Here is a 19,308-nt window from a genome sequence, read left to right on the forward strand (position 1 = left end):
TTAGATCAAGATGAAGGGAGGATTGAGGGGGATAAGAAATTGATTGATTATATTACTAATTTCTATAAAGGGATATTTGGTCATCCTGAAGTATGTCATATCTCTCTCTGTGTTTATAATCCTACAACCGTGTTACCTGCTCATAAAGAAGCTTTGTTCAGGGAATTCTCAATGGAGGAAATTAAGAAAGAGGTTTTCCAAATGGCACATAACAATTCTCCTGGCCCATATGGCTTTACTGCTGAATTTTATCAACACTTTTGGGAACTGATAAAAGATGATCTCAAACAAATGTTTGATGATTTTAATAATGGGGTTCTGGATATTAAAAGATTGAACTATGGGATTATTACCCTATTACCTAAAAGTAAAGATGTCAATCAGATTCAGAAGTATAGGCCCATTTGTTTGCTGAATGTGAGTTTCAAAATCTTTACTAAAGTTCTAATGAATAGATTGAATTTGGTGGCTGATAAAAAATAGTTTCTCCATTCCAAACTGCCTTTATTAAAGGTAGATACATTATGGAAGGGGTCTTGGTGTTGCATGAAGCCTGAAACAGTGTGCATACAAAGAAAAACATGATGATTTGCTGTTTAAGGTGGATTTAGAAAAAGCCTATGATAAAATAAAATGGCCTTTTGTATTTCAAATGCTAAAAATGAAAGGATTCCATGATAAATGGATAGACTGGGTCATGGGGAAAATTAAAGGGGGAAAGTTTGTATAAGAGTTAGTGAGAATTATGGTCTATATTTTCCTACTCGCAAAGGGATGAGACAGGGAGATTCCCTATCCCCCTTAATGTTCAATTTAGCAGTTGATGCTTTGGCTATTTTAATGGATAATGCTTCGAAAGCTGGCCCAATCAAAGGCTTGTTGTCTGAATCCTTGGAGGGTGGTGTTAATATGCTACAATATGCAGATGACACTATTTTTCTTTTGCAAGATGATTATGAAAGTGCCCACAATTTGAAATATGTATTGTGCTTGTTTGAACAAATGTACAGTTTGAAAATTAACTTTCATAAAAGTAAATTTTTTTTGCTTGGGAATGCTACTGAAAAAAGATAGGAATATTCTAGGATATTTACCTGTCCAGTGGGAGACATCCCACTGAAATATTTAGGGCTCCCTATTGAAAAAAAAGAATTAGAAATAAACATTGGAAACCCTTTGAGGAAAAAATGTTAAAGAAATGTGGGACCCGGTGAGGGAGTCCTGGATTAGGGGGTCCTCGGACAGACGGACTATGTACTTGTGCGGGACTGTTGGACTATGAAGATACAAGATTGAAGACTTTGTCCCGTGTCCGGGCGGGACTCTCCTTTGCGTGGAAGGAAAGCTTGGCAATTCGGATATGTAGATCTCCTTCTCTGTAACCGACTCTGTGTAACCCTAGCTCCCTCCGGTGTCTATATAAACCGGAGGGTTTAGTCCGTAGGACAAGAACAATCATAATCATGGGCTAGCTTTAGGGTTTAGCCTCTACGATCTCGTGGTAGATCCACTCTTCTAATACTCATATCATCAAGATCAAACAAGCAGGAAGTAGGGTATTACCTCCATCGAGAGGGCCCGAACCTGGGTAAACATTGTGTCCCCCGCCTCCTGTTACCATTAGCCTTAGACGCACAGTTCGGGACCCCCTACCCGAGATCCGCCGATTTTGACACCGACATTGGTGCTTTCATTGAGAGTTCCACTGTGTCGTCACGGTAAGTCCTGGTGGCCCCTTCAATCATCTACAACGATGCAATCCAGGGCGAGGTTTTCCTCCCAGGACAGATCTTCGTATTCGGCGGCTTCGCACTGCGGGCCAACTCGCTTGGCCATCTGGAGCAGATCGATAGCTGCGCCCCTGGTCGTCAGGTCAGGTTTGGAAGCCTGAACTACACCGCCGACATCCGTGGAGACTTGATCTTCGGCGGATTCAAGCCCATGTCAGGTGCGCCGAACCATCACGACGAGCATGCCTTAGATATGCAATCAGACGGTGTTCGGGAAATCACACCTGCAGCTGCCCCGGCCCTTAATCTGGAGCAGATCGTGCCATCCGAGGACGGGTGGATGGACCCCGCCACGGAGGCCGCACACTTAGCGGTGATAGAGCCGAACACAGACTTCGCCTCCGATGAGGCCTATGTCATTGGACCCTCGGACTCGTCTCCGGCCATAGGCTCCGAACCGCGTGTGTCTATGCCTATAGAATCTGATTGGGCACCGATCATGGAGTTTACCTCCATGGATATCTTTCAGCACTCGCCCTTGGGCGATGTACTAAATTCATTGAAGTGTCTCTCCCTGTCAGGAGACTCTTGGCCAAACTATGTCCGACTTGAGTGGGAAGCGGACGACGAAGAAATTCGTTCCCCACCCACCACCCACTTAATAGCCACTGTCGATGACTTAACCGACATGCTTGATTTCGACTCCGAAGAAATAGACGGTATGGACGACGATGCAGGAGAAGAACAGGAACCACCACCTAAAGGGCGCTGGATAGCCACCTCATCATATGATATATACATGGTGGACACACCCAAAGAAAACAACGGCGGGGAACTGAAGGATGCAACAAAGGGTAATCCTCTTGAGAAGCAACCAAAGCGATAACGTCGGCGCCGCTCCAAATCCCGCCTCAGCAAAAATAGCGATAACGGCGCAAGAAAGAATAATACCCCGGTCGACTCCAAAGGAAACGACGACCCCATGGACCCAGCGATGGAGCAGGATGAGCCAGGGGACGACGAACATAGACTGGAGCCGCTATCCGATCACGGAGATGCCTAGGGTAAAACTCATCAACCTGTCTCCGGAGAGGAGAATAGTCCGGACGATGATGCATTCATCATCCCAAAAAAACATTTGGAACAAGAAAACCTCTGTAATAGGCTTATCGCCACCACGAGGAGCTTAAAGAAGCAGAAGCAAAGGCTTAAGGCCGCGCAGGATACACTCAACCGCAGATGGAACAAACTGCTCGACACTGACGAAAAATACGATGGCGATCGCCACACAAAGCGCTACCCAAAGCGCAAGCTTCTGCCCGAATTCGACGACGAGGCTATAGAGCCCATTCCGCCAAAAAATAATACGGTCGATCTGCCGGACCGACCACCCCGTGGCCGCGATAGGGCGGCTAATGACGCTGCACACAAGTCAGCACACGATTTACGTGAGCACCTGGACAAAAAAGCCGGTATGGTCAGGTCCATTTATGGATCTAGAAAGTGTGCTCTGGCGCAGGACCACGGCCACCAAAACAATTATACCGACCGAATACCAGCCCAGAATCAACACCGAACACTACAATTGTCGTACGCATGCCATGACACATCCAAATACAGGGGTGCCGCGCACCCCCTGTGCTTCACCGATGAGGTGTTGGATCATGAATTTCCAGAGGGATTTAAACCCGTAAACATAGAGGCATATGACAAAACTACAGACCCTGCGGTCTGGATTGAGGACTTTATCCTTCACATCCACATGGCTCGTGGAGATGATCTCCACGCCATCAAATACCTGCCCCTCAAGTTGAAAGGACCAGCTCGGCACTGGTTGAAGAGCCTCCTGGAAAACTCAATTGGAAGTTGGGAGGAACTTGAGGATGCTTTCAGGGCTAATTTTTAAGGGACCTATGTCCGACCTCCGGATGCAGACGATTTAAGTCACATAATTCAACAACCCGGAGAGTCAGCCCGTCAGCTTTGGAACCAATTTCTCACCAAGAAGAATCAAATCGTTGACTGCCCGGACGCCGAAGCCTGAGCGGCTTTCAAACACAGTGTCTAGGATGAATGGCTCACCAGATACCTCGGCCAGGAAAAACCGAGGACAATGGCAGTCCTAACAAGCCTTATGACCCGCTTTTGCGTGGGCGAGGACAGTTGGTTGGCCGGTAGCGGTACCAGCAACCCAGGCACATCCGAAGTCAGGGATGGCAACGGGAAGCCACGACGCAATAAAAACAAGCGTCGAAATAATGAAGACAACCTAGAGAACACGGCGGTAAACACCAGATTCAGGGGCTCTCGACCCGATCAACGGAAAAAGCCATTTAAAGGCGGCAGAGATGGACCGTCCAGCCTAAAAAAATCTAGACAGATTATGTCAGATCCATGGCACCCCCAAGAAACCTGCAAATCACACCAACAGAGAACGTTGGGTCTTCAAGCAGGCCGGCAAGCTACATGCCGAACACAAAGGGAGGGGGATGCCAAGTGAAGACGAGGACGAGCCTCGCCAGCCGAACACTGGGGGCAGAAAAATTTTACAGCAGAGGTCAAAACAGTGAACATGATTTATGCAACCCATATACCAAAGAGGATGTGCAAACGCGCATTCCAAAACGTATACGCTGTAGAACCAGTTGCCCCCAAAATCAACCCGTGGTCGGCCTGCCCGATCATTTTCGATCACAGGGATCATCCGACTAGTATCCGGCATGGAGGTTCGGCTGCCTTGGTGCTTGACCCAATAATTGGCGTATACCATCTCACCCGAGTCCTCATGGATGGCGGCGGTAGTCTTAATCTGATATATCAGGACACTATTCGCAAGATGGGGATAGACCCGTCAAGAATCAGCCAAAGCAACACTACCTTGAAAGGAGTAATACCAGGCGTAGAGGCCCGCTGCACGGGATCTCTAGTACTAGAGGTTGTATTCGGTTCGCCCGACAACTTCCGAAGCGAAGAACTAATCTTCGACATCGCTCCATTCCGAAGCGTCTACCATGCACTACTCGGAAGAACGGCCTTCGCTCATTTCGATGTCGTTCCGCATTACGCTTATCTTAAACTCAAGATGCCCGGTCCACATGGCGTTATCACAATTGGCGGAAATACAGAGTGTTCCTTACGTGTAGAAGAATATGTGGCGGCTCTAGCAGCCGAACACTGAACGGCTTCTCCAACCAGAATAAATGATCAATCGTCAAGACCGCGGACACGGTTAGATGAGTCCAGCGCACCACTAGTTGTAGCAGCCCAAATAAACCTGAGCTTGGGTCGATGGATATACCCCCATAGGTGGTGCTAGGGGCTGCCTGCATGTAAACAGGCCCATAGTTCGGCTTGGCCCTATTAATATAATAATAGATTACATTTTCATGGTTCATTAATAATAACCAACTTTTTGCACGAGTCTTTCACCTGGGTTTTTATTTTTTACAGATGATCATCGTGCTACACCCTTCCAGGACACGGCACAACAGAGACAAAGGCACAGACGTGCAGCCGGGCCCCGATGAAAGGTTTCTTTTTAGATTAAGACCCTGTGTAAACCTTTTTTATTGTCTCTTGTTGCTTCACACCCTCCGGGCACTTAAAACAACCGAGAGGGATATTGGCGTTATTGGCATTTTGTCATGCCAGATTAATACACGTACCTGGAAATTCAGGCCTCATTATCGAGGGCAGTACTCAGCCCAATATATGTTGTAAAGTTGAATACCTTTGGGAGTGTTCGGCGTCGCGAGTTTGGCCTTATATGCATCAGCTCCGAATCATGTCTTTGGTCAATAGTTAGGTTTGCCCGGCTCCCATGTTTTGCTACCTTACGTTCCGCTCCATCGGCTAAGGTGGCACCGGGAGAACTACTTGGATTGTGCCCTGGTTCACCTGGATGAGCACCTCAGTAGAGAAAGCCGAAAACTGACTGTCATGATAAAGCGAGAGACTGGTCAACCACTCGAGGACTCAGCGGAATCTTCACGATTCCTCCGCATTAACGAAGGACCGGTTTCCTAGTCACGTATGTACGCGCACCGTATTTGGATGAACGCGGACGTACCAGGGGCTATATAGTAGCCCCACCGTCAAACTCCTACGGTTAAGTGACAGTGTTAAAGCTATATAGTCCGATTGCCTCGTTCACCTTGCTATCACCTCCTTAATGGACCAAGACGTTGGATCAAGTGTGATTACGCACTTTACCGAATACCCCCGCATTATGTGCGTGGGGGCTGAAGCCGACGACTGCAAACTTTCAAGTTATATACAAACATACATAAACGGCCGCACAGGAGGCACCACAATACTTTACGGGCAAAAGTATAAATATAGCCTCTATTATCAAAAAGCATTGTTTTTACAATCAAGATATATGTCACTGAAACATGGTACTCTTTGAGCACTGACCTCTATTAAACGGTCACCTTCTAGGACTTCTTCAAAATAGTGCTCGGGCGAGTCATGGCCTCCCGGCGGACCCCTGGTTGCAACAGCGGTGGCCCCCATCTCCGCCCAATATGTCTTAACACGGGCAAGAGCCATCCGCACACCCTCTATGCACGCCGACCTCTTGACAACGTTGATATGCGGCACAACACGAAGAAATCGTTGCACCAAACTAAAATAACTACCCGGACTTGGTTCCTTCGGCCACAGAAGATCCACGACAGACTTCATGGCAAGCCCGGACAACCTATGGAGCTCGGCCCACTCGGCCATTTGCACATTCAACAGCAGCGGACACCTTGGATTACTGAACTGCAACCAGAACATTCTTTCCACCTCATGATCTTTCTGATCTTTGAAATACTCCGTCGCATCAGTAGCACTCTTTGCTAAATCCAAGTACGCGTCTGCCGAACTCCACAATTGATCAAGAGGGGCATACTTCGGATCGCCGAACTTCGTCCGCAATAAGAAGGGCTTCCCAGCCACGATATCTCCGGCTTGGTGAAGCTCCTCCCGCGCCGCTGTGATTTCAGAGCGCGTTTCCTTGGCTGCTTCCAAGGCCTTCTTCAGGTCAGCCGTTTTCACTTGGTTTTCCCTTTCGAGGAGCTCATATCGGCCGGTGGCATTTTGTAGCTCAAGAGCCATGTTGGCTATTTTATCTTCGCTCTGGTCATGAGCAGCCTGTTCGGCTTTTAACTCCCCGGCTGCCTTCAGGGTGGCCACATCGCTTCTCCTGGCTTGTTCCTTGGCTCGGGCAAGTTCTGCCCGAAGGATCTCCACAGCGGCAGCTCCATCTGTAGTCAAAGCATATTATAGATACTAGCATCATGCTCCTCTTAATATTTGCCGACTACCCAAATATACATACCCTGTGCCTCGTCAAGCCGCTTGTTCACAAGCGTGATGTCCGCATCCGCCACGTCAAGCTGCCGCCTTAATTCGGCAAAATCAACAGTCCGGTTAGTCGCCGGACTCTCAGCAGCCTGCGCATGAAAGCAGTGCTATCATTACCTGAGACTATGATCCTCCGTTTGCCGCCTTCGAGCAGCAACCAGTGTCTCAGGGGCTACTATCTATACAGAGCACACCTAGTGTGTGCGGTACAGTAAAAAATACATATATTACTTTGCGTACCTCAAAGCCACTTAGTAGGCTCGTAAAAGCTTCATTCAACCCGCTTTTCACGGATGAGATCCTCTCAACCACCGTACCCATTAAGGTATGATGTGCCTCTGAGATAGCCGCTTGCTCCAGAAGATCCATCAATGTGTTCGGTTGTACACCAGACAGTCCCGGGCTTCTTCTCCGGTCTCCTTAGGAGCCGAGAACTCCGAACTTTGGGCGGCCGAAGAGTTACCCTCTGGCCTTTGTGGATCAGGAGAAATCCTCCACGACGACACCTCAGAGTCGTCCGTCTCACGAGATGGGGAAGCAGGAGGAGGCGTTTCGCTCTCCATCATCTCCGGAAGAAGATCCCCGGAAGATGAACTTTGTGGAGAAGGGCTATGAGCCGGACTGCAAAACATGTGTCTCGGTTGTTAGTCTCAGAGAAAGAGTAGGATATATTTACCAAAGTGCCTTTGTTCACTTACGGCTCGGATGATGGCTGGCCCCCTTGTGGGCGTTGTGCGGTAAGGACGCCCTCCGGGGCAGGGCCCCCTGGCGAAGGTTTCTTCCCTCGTTTAGAAACCTCCGTTTCAAAGTCTTCAGAGGCAGTCCTTTTCTTCCCGTGGGGAGAGGGGATTCTAGATTCATCTCCCCGATCATCCTCCGTCACGGAGGCACTAATTCCCCCGGTTTGGATGTGCAATGTATGAAGGCCGCCTACTGCTTCTCTATTCCTCCCCTCACCTTCTCCCGATGGCACTTTATAGGGTGTGCGAGCCAACATCCTGGTCAGTACAGGATCTGGCGAGCCTTCGGGAAGAGGGGCCGAACACTTGATCCTCTCCGCCTTTCTTATCCAGTCCTGGCCGAGGGAAGTTTTTCAGAATGATGTTGTGACAGATATAAAGAAAGCATGTTCGGTCGTGGAATTACTTATTTGGGTATCTGGACGGTTGTAGTTGAGACCCGCATACTCGGTGGTATCCGGACACTTTGTTCGTGATCCGAAGAATAATCCGTACATCCCTTCAAGCGTCACGCCGATGAAGTGTTGAATAGTTCGCGGTCCTTCCGGGTTGAACTCCCACATACAGAGAGATCGACGTTGGCATGGTAGGACCCAACGAACTAGCATTACTTGTATTACTTTGACGAGACTGACATCCCTCTTGAGGAGATCTCGGATGCGGCTTTGCAATGTCAGCACGTCATTAACTGCCCCCCAGTCTAGCCCTTTGTTGACCCATGACGCCAGTTAGGGTGGAGGGCCTGGGCGAAAGGCTGGGGGGCGCCCGCTTTGTACCTCGGGGTGATGTGATGTAAAACCACTCTCGTTGCCATAAGTCGGACACCTCCGGGAAGGAACCCTTTGGCCATAGGGCATCGGCACCTTTGCTTATTATAGAGCCTCCGCACTCCGCATATCGCCCTTTAATCATCTTCGGCTTCACATTGAAGGTCTTGAGCCATAAGCTGAAGTGTGGGGTAATGCGGAGGAAGGCCTCACACACGACGATAACCGATGAGATGTGAAGGATGGAATCTGGAGCTAGATCGTGGAAATCTAGCCCGTAATAGAACATGAGCCCTCTTACGAAGGGATCAAGACTAAAGCCTAGCCCTCGGAGGAAGTGGGAAACAAATACAACACTCTCGTTGGGTTTGGGAGTGGGGATAACCTGCCCTTGAGCAGGTAGCCTGTGGGGGATTTCGGCGGTCAGATACCTAGCCTCCCTTAGCTTTTTGATGTCCTCCTCTGTGACAGAAGAGGCCATCCACCGGCCTTGAAGGTTGGATCCAGACATGGTTGAAGGTCCGAAGCGCATAGACTGAACCTTGGGTGTTGGAACTCGAGGTAAGGGAAGGGAAGGATCGAGCGTGGAAAGAAAAGGACAGGTCTTGGCCCCTTTGTAAAGAGGGTGAATATCAAGCGTCCTCCGCGTGGCCGTTTGGAACTTGCCTAAAATCAAGGAGTCATACTAACGAGCACGGTTGGGTTACCCACGCCCGTATTGATGAGAATCCCATGATAAGGGGAACACAATCTCTGCTTCGACAAGACGTGCCAATAAAACTGCCTCGCAATACGTGCGATAGCAGGCTGGGAAAATGGTTCGTGTAATGACCGGGCCCTAGTATGATGTCACGCTATGAAAAGTTGTCAGCAGATTAGATTTGTGGAATATTGTACTCTCTACGGTGGTACGTGGAATTTGTTTTTGTAGAGCCGAACACGATTCATGTGTTCAAAATCTACCTTGGAGTATTCGGAGAAGGAACCCGCCTTGCAATGCCGAAGACAATCTGCGCGCCGGACTCATCGTCATTGAAGCCTGGTTCAGGGGCTACTGAGGGAGTCCTGGATTAGAGGGTCCTTGGACAACCGGACTATGTACTTGTGTCGGATTGTTGGACTATGAAGATACAAGATTGAAGACTTCGTCCCGTGTCCGGGTGGGACTCTCCTTAATTTGCGTGGAAGGCAAGCTTGGCAATTCGGATATGTAGATTTCCTTCTTTGTAACCAACTCTGTGTAACCCTAGCCCCCTCCATGTCTATATAAACCGGAGGGTTTAGTCCGTAGGACAAGAACAATCATAATCATAGGCTAGCTTCTAGGGTTTAGCCTCTACGATCTCGTGGTAGATCCACTCTTGTAATACTCATATCATCAAGATCAATCAAGCAGGAAGTAGGGTATTACCTCCATCGAGAGGGTCCGAATCTAGGTAAACATTGTGTCCCTCGCCTCCTGTTACCATTAGCCTTAGACGCACAGTACGGGACCCCCTACCCGAGATCCGCCGGTTTTGACACCGACACCCGGCAGGGCAGGTTGCTGGCCAGTGCTGGGAGACTGACATTGTACAATCTTCCCTGACAGCAATACTTCATGATGTCCTTTTATGGGTTGCCAGTTGGAGTGAATAAAAGAATGGACTTCTTTAGGGCTAGATTGTTGTGGCAGGATAATATTGATAAGAAAGAATGCCACTTAGTAAATGATCAGAGGTCTGTAAACCTAAGGATATGGGTGGTCTGGGTGTTCAAAATCTAGCTCTTATGAACAAAGCTTTGCTATGTAAATGGTGGTGGAAGATATAAAATACAGAAGGGATGTGGCAAAGTGTGCTAAAACACAAGTACATTAAGAAAACGTCTCACCAGTGTTAAAAGTAGAGGGGGGATTCGTGATTTTGGGGGGAATTGTTAAAACATAAAGAGTTCTTTTTCTCTTTGTGTAAATTCAATGTGGGAATGGTGAGAACACCGGATTATGGGAAGACTGGTGGATTGACCCAAAAATATTAGAAGACAGCTACCCCCATTTATATGACATATGCTTTGACAAGAATAAGTCAACGGCAATAATTTAGGGAAATGGGCGTAATAATGTGAGATTTAGAAGAACTTTATTGGGGAAATCATTCGAACAATGGGGGCACATCAAAGAGTCTTGTGATAGTATAGCTTTAGATGAACAAAATGATAAAATAAGATGGACTTTGGTGGATAATGGCAACTGTACGGTCAAGTCTTGTTATAGACACTTAGTCTAGACTGGACTCAAATATCCTTATAAATTCTTATGGAAAATGAAAATGCCACCTAGGGTCAAAGTTTTCTTATGGCTAATGCTGAGAGATAGCATTGTCACTAAAAACAATCTGAAGAAAAGGGGGTGGCAGGGTGATAGTAAATGTTCTTTTTGTGGTCGGGAAGAAGACATAGATCATCTCTTCATACATTGCTTTGTTGAAAAAATGTTATGGATGGTTATGAAATGCTCTTTTGGAATGCATGATATTCCCGATAGTGTCAATGATATTTTTGGTGTGTGGGTTGGCAAATTTGATAAAAATGACAAAAGTCTTCTGATAGTAGGCATTTCTGCAATGTTGTGGACTATGTGGAAGCTTAGAAACATATTGGTTTTTGATAATACCAGGGTAACTGGCCCTGTGTGCCTATGAATCTGATCATTAAGAACTTACATGATTGGTGTATGTTGCAGAAAAACCAAGAAAAATAAAGCGCATGACGGAGGGCGTAAGGCAAGTCGAGCGGGTGGCTCGGGAGATCTTCAAAGCTGCACATGGATGGAAGACGGTAGTGTCAAGACTGACTCCTCCTGCAAACCGAACATGATGAAGATCCTCCCCCCTGGAGTCATTAGTTGTTTCTCCTCTCCTTATGCTCTTCTTGTTGTTTGTCTTCTTGGACATGTAATGAAGTATGTTCCCAAAGATTGAGAGTCATGTTGGTTCCGCCCTGGTGCATATGCCGGGGGGTTAGCTTATTTTGATATGAGCTGTTGGGAGGCAGGGAGGGATCTCTCCTTTTCCATGTAACAGCGTTGTCAAATTGAGTGAGGCGTTTTGGCTCCCAGGAGCATCTGCACTTGTGATGAATAAAAAAATCAAAACAAATACTAGAAAAATTCAAGAAATTACATTTTTTTTGGCATGGTAGATAATTTGGTGCGTGATGTCCGATTCAAATTTCAAATCATTTGGACATCTGAGTAGCTCTCGGCAAAAAAGACAAATTTGAGGTATGTTAAATAGTGTACTGTTCACATGCTGTTCTGACCCAATTTGTCTTTTTTGCTGAGCGCTAACCAAACGCCCAAATGCTCTGAAATTTGAAGTGCACCTCGCGCACCAAATTATCTACCACGCACAAAGTTTTTGGATTTTTTTTAATTTTTTTATGAATTATCTATTGACTGGTGCAGATGAGCCCACGCTCAGAATTGGATATTCGTGTCAAATTACCCTATGCTTTCGAGTAGTTGGTAGGGTCTTGTAGTTCTGAAGACAATACGGTTTCTATTATATGAAATCGAAGAGGTAGCTCTCTTTATAAAAAAGAAGCGATGATGTAGTGCGATCTATGGTGATATCCGTGCTTTGTGCCACTACGTGTGGTACTAATCAGGGTCAAAAGAAAAAGACTCAGACAGGTTTCTTAGGAAACGAACCAAGCTGCCTCCATGTTCGCTGGGGTTTACTCTGATCGAACGTTCTGGGGGTATCCAGGTCCTAATTCAAACTTCAACATGGTGCTCATTTGAGAAAGAGTCTAATTCTGCTAAACTTTGCAGAATAAATTATTTTGTGCTAAAGTTTGATTCCAGGGCCAAATGTGTAATTTCGCCTCCGCCACTGATATCTGTGAAGTACTGAAGTCCAATCACGGGTGCGTTTGGTTGCAAGGGCGGTCATGAATGGGTTGGGATCGTTCAGAAAATAGACATGTTTGGTTATAAAGCACATGAATGGTTCGAGCTAAAAAAGAGAATATGCCATGAAGATGCTGAACCGTTCCACCCAACCAAATCGGTCGAATCAAATGGCCACCCTTTGCATGCATGACTATGTGAGCATGACTGGTGGTCCCGTCCTAAATAATTAGCTCACCACTTATATTCAGCCAAACACATGAATTGAATGGTTCAATTCCAAAAAAATTAAACGGTCCCAACCCATTCATACGACACCTTCAACCAAACGCATCCTAACTGCGCGAACTGAAAAAAGAATCATGCAGCGGTAGCAGACTGTGGTGTCGAGTCCAATCACACGACAAAAGATTTCTCCTCGACGCCTCGGGAACCCGGCCACCATTACTTGACTCTACCTCTCCAAACCGGCTCCCAATCCTGTGTTCTTTCCCATTCTCCTACCTCTGCCCGGTTCAGCGAGGCAACGAGCACGAGCGAATAGCGCAACAGGCGCCGACGCGATGCCTTCCACCAATCCCTCCTCCTCCTCATCCGCCGGCGACATCAGCGACGCCGCCGCCGCCGCCGCCCTCTCGAGGCCCGCCGCATATCGGGTCACCTCGTCCCTCCTTACCCAGGACGCGGTCGATGCCCTGTGCAGGAAGCACGGCGTGCCGACCGCCTACACCGCGCGCCCCGCTGGCGACCGGCGCGCCTTCACTCCGCCTCCAGAGCGGGCCGTGTGCCTGTACGCGCACGCTCTCGAGGCCGGGGTGCGCCTCCCGCTGCACAGCTTCTTCTCCAAGGTGCTCACCCACTTCAACCTCGCGCCAGGCCAGCTCGTGCATAGCGGGTGGCGCGTCCTTGTGGGGTTCGTGGTGTTCTGCCGCGATGCCGGCGTGAAGCCATCGACGACCGTATTCCGCTACTTTTTCTCGCTGGTCACATACAAGTCCGGGTGCTGGTACGGCTTCCGAGCTGACCACGACGACCGCAAGCTCTTCACTGGGTATTGTCTGGAATCCGAGGAGACGTGGAAGGGCAGGTTCTTCTTCCTGACATCGCCGGAGCCATGGCCCTGCCCCGTGCTTTGGGCCGAGCGGCCGTCGAAGTACAAGTACTCCAGCAGCGTCCCTGAGCGAGTGCTCACAAGCCGGCAAAAGAGAATGGCGGCAAAGCTACTGGGCGCACGCAGCACCGCGGTTGATCTCCGGACTTACCTCTCTGATACCAAACTTGCAGAGGTTTTCTCTTCCAGCATCGCCTCACCACCGCCCGGACCTGCCCTTCATTCCACTGGCGGCAAAGGTAAACTCGCTTCTGAAGCTCCCGATAACTGGTTTCTGTATCGACTATCGAGTGACCACATAATTTACCGACGTGTTTTGAGCTAGGCACGGATTCGTCCGCGGCGACTGTGAAACCTGAGCCGGACGGCGACGCGCCGACGGTGTCCCTGAAAAAGAGGAAACACGAGGAGGCAGCTATGGCAAAAGACGACCTTTGCCGTTCTGAGCAGAGCACGCCGCATGCTGCCCATGGCTGCTCGGCCTCCGCATCCGGCTTGGGTGCCCCGCCAGGTTTCGACCCGAAGGCACGGCACCTGCCCGTGCCCGACACACACGACGGCGACAGCGCCGACTGGGAGGCCGCGAAGAAGGTGCTAGAGTGCATCACCACGCCGTCGCGGGAGCGTGGGTTCGCCGCTGCAACGCCCTCCGACGTCGTCGCGTCGAGCTACTCCGCAATGCTCCAGGTATGCTGCGACCAAATCGTCCATCGGTAGATGCATGTGATTTATCCGGTGACATTGTGTTTTACATGTACCTCGTGCACGTGCAGGCCGCGAACTACGCGTCATTCTCCTTCGGCTATGCACTGGAGCTGGAGAAGAAGCTGGCTGCGCGGGACAAAGAGAATGCCGCTCTACGATTGCAGCTGGAGAGCGCCAAGGCCGAGTTGACCGCGGCGAAGCGCGCAGCGGAGGGGAGATGAAGGCCAAGACGACGGGGATGTAGAAGTGCGCCGCTCTCAGGATATGGCCGCGCCTCGACGCCGCCCGGCTCGTCGTCCACCTTGTTGATTTAGTTGTTCTTTTGTGCGTGCATGTCCTTAGAAGTACGACTCTCTCAACAAGTACTGCGCTATTTTGGTTATGTAATGGGAAGGACAAGGTAACCCAAGTTAAATTCACCGAAGAATTTGCAGCCATTATAGGCACCTCCAATGTCGGCTCGTAGAACAAACATTGGTGATGAATTGTTAGAAACAGGGCTGAGCTAGGACTTCCTATACAATGGAGCTTGATCGGTAGCTTTGGCCTCCCTGATCCAAATTAAGTTACCAAGATTAAATGACATTTTTAAACCCAAATTAAATTACCAACACGAAATGACATTTGAAACCTAACTTATGTTACCAACATGAAATGACATTTTAAGCCTCACTTCCTAAAATAAAAACGAAGAACACTCGTCGATATGAAGCTGGTCCATTTTACAAGTGATCCCCTACTTTGCATCTTGAAGATTACAAGGTCCAGAGCCAGAGCGGTCATTTCAGATATATAATCTCTGCCTGCAATACAAACAAAAGTTAAACTAGACGGACAAGTATCATGCAAACACCACGAAATCCATGCTAATGGACATAAATTCAATATAAGTTACATAAACCGAACGATATCCCGTCCACCGTGGGCCTCCACAAGCACCCGGGCCAGCGTGACGTCAGACTTTGCAAACTCCGACCGGCCGTGTTGCGTAGCTCCTTCCGTGCGGCCCTCCTAGCCGCACTCTCCTTCGCCGTCATAGTGCTCGGCGATAATGAGTCGCCACCGCTGTGACCAAGGTAATAGAGGAGGCGCACGGCGCGCCGAGTTACCTAATGCCTTCCACGCGGCCTTCTCACCAGAGGAGAGGATGATCTCCTTCCTCGAGGAGCCGACCGTTATGGAGGACGATATCTCTCGAGAGCGACGGCGGTGCCACAACGATCTGGATTCAGAAGGAGATCCAGAGCCACCCACCGACACGGAGAACCAGGATAGGAGATGTGACGTGGACGGAGCCGGAGCCGTGCTTAGGCTGGTTATAGTGGGGAGTAACTTAGACTAGTAACATGCATATGTTACTACTACCTCTATATAGTGCATAGTATCATAGATTAGTATCATAGATGGTCTCATTTATTGACATGCATGACATATAGTAGTATCATATTTATTATGTTAAGAAGAGAGAGAGGGTCACATCACTCTGACCGACATCAGTGCCGCCGAGTCATGTCCGCTCTGGAGCGGCTTCACCGGCATGAATGTGCGTCAATTGTTTCGCGCAAAAAGTGTTTTGGGTTGGACCGACCAACCAGTGTCTGGACTCCCGCAATCCCCTCCCTTGGTTTGCATCCAGTTTATGGGAATTCGGGCACCTGGGCGCGCCTGTCGACTCATGTGCACTGTGTTCGATGACATACATCGTCCAGACACCTCGGACCAAACATTTGCGTACTTCTCAGGGTCCATATTGTAGATGCCCTGACCTCATTTTATTTCCTCAAATTTTGGATTTGTTTGGCTCTGAATTCTTGGAACAATGAAATGAAAAAAAACAAGATCAATTGGATGTTTTATGGCATAGTGTTTCCTCGGAAAGTGCAATTCATCTGTACGAGGTCTTGCATCTATGGTTTTAGAAGAAATGGAAATTTTATCCCGGTGCATCTTTTTTGGGGAATAAGGAAGTTTTATTTCACAGTTGTAGGCGTACAATCTGGTCGTACAAGGTGATGAATGAAGCTGAGTTCCCCCGAAAGTGCTTTTGTGATCTCAAGCAGACATGCACCTCCATAGACGGTAAAAACTTAAAAAAAAACGAATCTTTTTTACAGCAAAAATTGTTGAATGTTCTGCATGCGTACACTTTTTCATGAATAAAAAAATTCCTACTTCTTTGGACCAAAAAATTCAGTGTTTCAAAATTCTTTTAACAAGTATTTTCGGAGCATTGATTTCTTTTAGATTATTTTTTATGCACAAAAATGTACATTGTACGTAGAACATTCAACAATATTTGTTTACAAAACAAACAGATAAATTTTCATTTTTTACCTTTTCTAAATTTTATTGTTCACAAGGGTGCCTGTGAGTTTGAGATTACAGACACCATGTTCAAGTTTTCTTTAGTGTGATGATGAGAATGGATAGCAGAAACACAAGTGGCTCTTTGTAGTACGAGATCATGCTTACATATCAGTCACATTAAGACCCTCTTTGATTTGCAGGATTTTCAAAACGGAGGAATAGGGAAAAAAATAGAGGATTTGAGTTGCATGTCCACTTGAATCCTATAGGATTCCCATAGAGTGTTTGGGTCCAGAAGAAATTTAAGGATTCGTAAAAATATGTTGAAGTAGATGTTAGATTTTCAATGAAATGTAAAACACTTCATTTCATAGAGAAAATTCCTATAGAATTTAATCTTGTGAATCAAATGACCAACGTAGAAAAAAATACTAAGGATTCTACGCGTCCAAAAATCCTATGAAATCCCTTTGAATCAAAGGAGCCCTAAGCATGTAAACTTCTCCTTCAAAGTGAAATGTCTAAATGCTCTCCTTTTTAGAGCATCTACAGTCGGGCATCTTAAACCCGCCTCATACGCCCGAGCGGGCCACCCGGTCACTGTCCAGTCACGATTTTTTGACCCGGACGAACCCCTCACATGGCCGGGCTAACCGACACCCCCATATCCAGCCCAAATATGGGGCGGATATGGGCCCCCACGTCGAACTCGGCCCACGCTAGCCCACCCGACTACACATAAATTTCTCCTCATCCGCTCGCCGGACCAAACCCTAGCATGGCCCAATCCCCTCCGCCACACAAGCTCATCTCTGGCTCCTTCCGACCGTCTCCGGCATGGCGGCCAATGGATCCGAGTCCTTCAGCTCCAGATCTGTCGACCCCGAGCTTATCCCACGCGGCCCTGAGGAGGAGGTGGGCGTCCGGCGTGCGCTCCGCCGCGCCCGGGAGGAGCCCTTTGCACGACTGTTCTCGGACTCCATCCATCGGGAATCCATTGTGTCCGCCCAAATGGCGCATGGATCCGGCACTAGGCCAACCGTCGCTGCCTCGCCGGAGGCCATACGGTCCGTCTAACGTCCGAACACGCTGGCCGACGTGCAACCCCTCCATTGGCGCCCCGATATTCGCAACGCACCATCATCCCACAAGGACATGGCACGGCATGCCCGTCGTGCAAGGCACCGGGCGCAGGAGGCGGCGGCAGCCCTCGCGGCGGCGGACGTCGGCGAGGCGGAGTCGCATTCTTCGGCACCCCATATGAGGCATCAGTCCGGGCGACGCAAACGCATCGTGGTGGACGTCGGCGGCTTGTCCCCGGACGGATCCGTCATAGATTTGACGTCTACAGGCACCGCTCGGGTTCCGGACTCCGACGAGGAAGAGTAGGGCATGGGAGATGGCGGCGCCTCGAGTCCCGTGAGCCGGCTCATGTCCCATGCCCTCCTCTACCTTGCCGGCGACCGGACCAACACTCTGAGGAGCGCAGCCGGCTGCCGGACATGGCCAGAGCGGAGCCGGGCGAGCGGGGAGCGTAGCCGGACGAGCTCCGCTTAGAGTAGGTTTCACGTTGCATGAAATAATATGGATTTGAGGTTTCTAATTTGAGATATCCAGATGTGGAATGGATTTTTTAAGGCGTGATCGGTTATTGCCCGCAGACGCGAGGGACCAGATTTGTCAACTCCGACTGTAGATGCTTGGCTTTGTCCCGTTATATCTCTTGTCATCACCCGATGAAACCAGTACTCTAACAAAAGTTTCTCGTGCTACTCCTTATCTTACTCACTTGAAGTTTTGTTGCACATTAATCTTATAAATCCGTGTTGTAACCAATAAGCCGTGCTATGCGTTGTATGTGCTTAATTTAAAAACGAGCTCCCTTAATCAGAACAAACTCCATAGTTTCCATGAGGGTCTTGATTTTCTGATGGGTATGGCCGTATGGGGATGACTAGTCCTCGCCATGGGCAGCCCGGCCCGAACGGCCTGGCCCGACCCAAACGGCCCGGGTCAAAAAGGCCCGACCCGGCCCGAAAAAGCATGACCCGGCTCGGCCCTACGCTGCTCCTGGGCCGGGGCCGGGCCCATCGTTTTCGCGTTTCCCTAAAGGGGCCCGGCCCGTGGCCCGAGGCCCGACGAGCTTTTAGGCGTGCGGGCTGGGCTTGGGCCCAAAAAATAGGCCTGATGGCCGGGCCGGACCTGGGCCTGGGTTTTTTGCGTCGGGCTTGGCTAGGACCGGCCCAAAGCCCGGCCCGGCCCGATATATGGCCAGGTATAGGGATGACAAAGAAGCATCAGACCAGAAGGGTACACCCTTTAACCTTTTCCAAGCTTTCCAAATAAAACATGCGTTTATTCATCTTCGCATGTAACAATTATGGAGGTGTTTGTTTCGGCGATATTTGCCCGTCACCTGTTTACACCGTAAAGGAAAAACGTTACTCCTGTTTGTTTAGTCCAGTACGTAAACGAATCCCTCTGTAAACAGGTCCGGCCCAATTATGGATCGATACCGCCCACCCCACACCGGTAAGGTTGCGGTATCCTGCCCCACGAGCCCCCTCCCCCCCGCACGACCCCTTCCTCCTCTTCCGCCGCCTCCCCAATCTCCTTCGAGTTCGGCGCCGGCGCCTCCCCGATCCCCTTCGAGCCCCCCTTTGCCTCCCTCGCAGCAACTGACTTGCCCTACGTGACAGGTGAA

The 19,308-nt window shown here is 49.1% G+C and overlaps 1 protein-coding gene across 1 annotated transcript; it reads left to right on the forward strand.

Annotated features, from left to right (window-relative positions):
- The first annotated feature begins 12,939 nt into the window (after window positions 1-12,939).
- Window positions 12,940-14,716, forward strand: LOC119340609. Its single transcript, XM_037612532.1, has 3 exons — window positions 12,940-13,831; window positions 13,918-14,279; window positions 14,366-14,716. Exons 1-3 carry the CDS (start codon window positions 13,045-13,047, stop codon window positions 14,516-14,518), a joined length of 1,302 nt encoding a protein of 433 aa, XP_037468429.1. The 5' UTR covers window positions 12,940-13,044; the 3' UTR covers window positions 14,519-14,716.
- Window positions 14,717-19,308: the final 4,592 nt, after the last annotated feature.

This window comes from Triticum dicoccoides, chromosome 7B, assembly GCF_002162155.2.
Source record: "Triticum dicoccoides isolate Atlit2015 ecotype Zavitan chromosome 7B, WEW_v2.0, whole genome shotgun sequence".
Lineage (NCBI taxonomy): Eukaryota > Viridiplantae > Streptophyta > Magnoliopsida > Poales > Poaceae > Triticum > Triticum dicoccoides.

What these genes read in the sequence shown, in the direction of transcription:
- LOC119340609 (XM_037612532.1), top strand. Translation starts at nt 13,045, where the DNA reads ATGCCTTCCACCAATCCCTCCTCCTCCTCATCCGCCGGCGACATCAGC. An exon ending in TCATTCCACTGGCGGCAAAG is followed by an intron (nt 13,832 to 13,917) that starts GTAAACTCGCTT and finishes GTTTTGAGCTAG; the next exon opens with GCACGGATTCGTCCGCGGCG. An exon ending in GCTACTCCGCAATGCTCCAG is followed by an intron (nt 14,280 to 14,365) that starts GTATGCTGCGAC and finishes GTGCACGTGCAG; the next exon opens with GCCGCGAACTACGCGTCATT.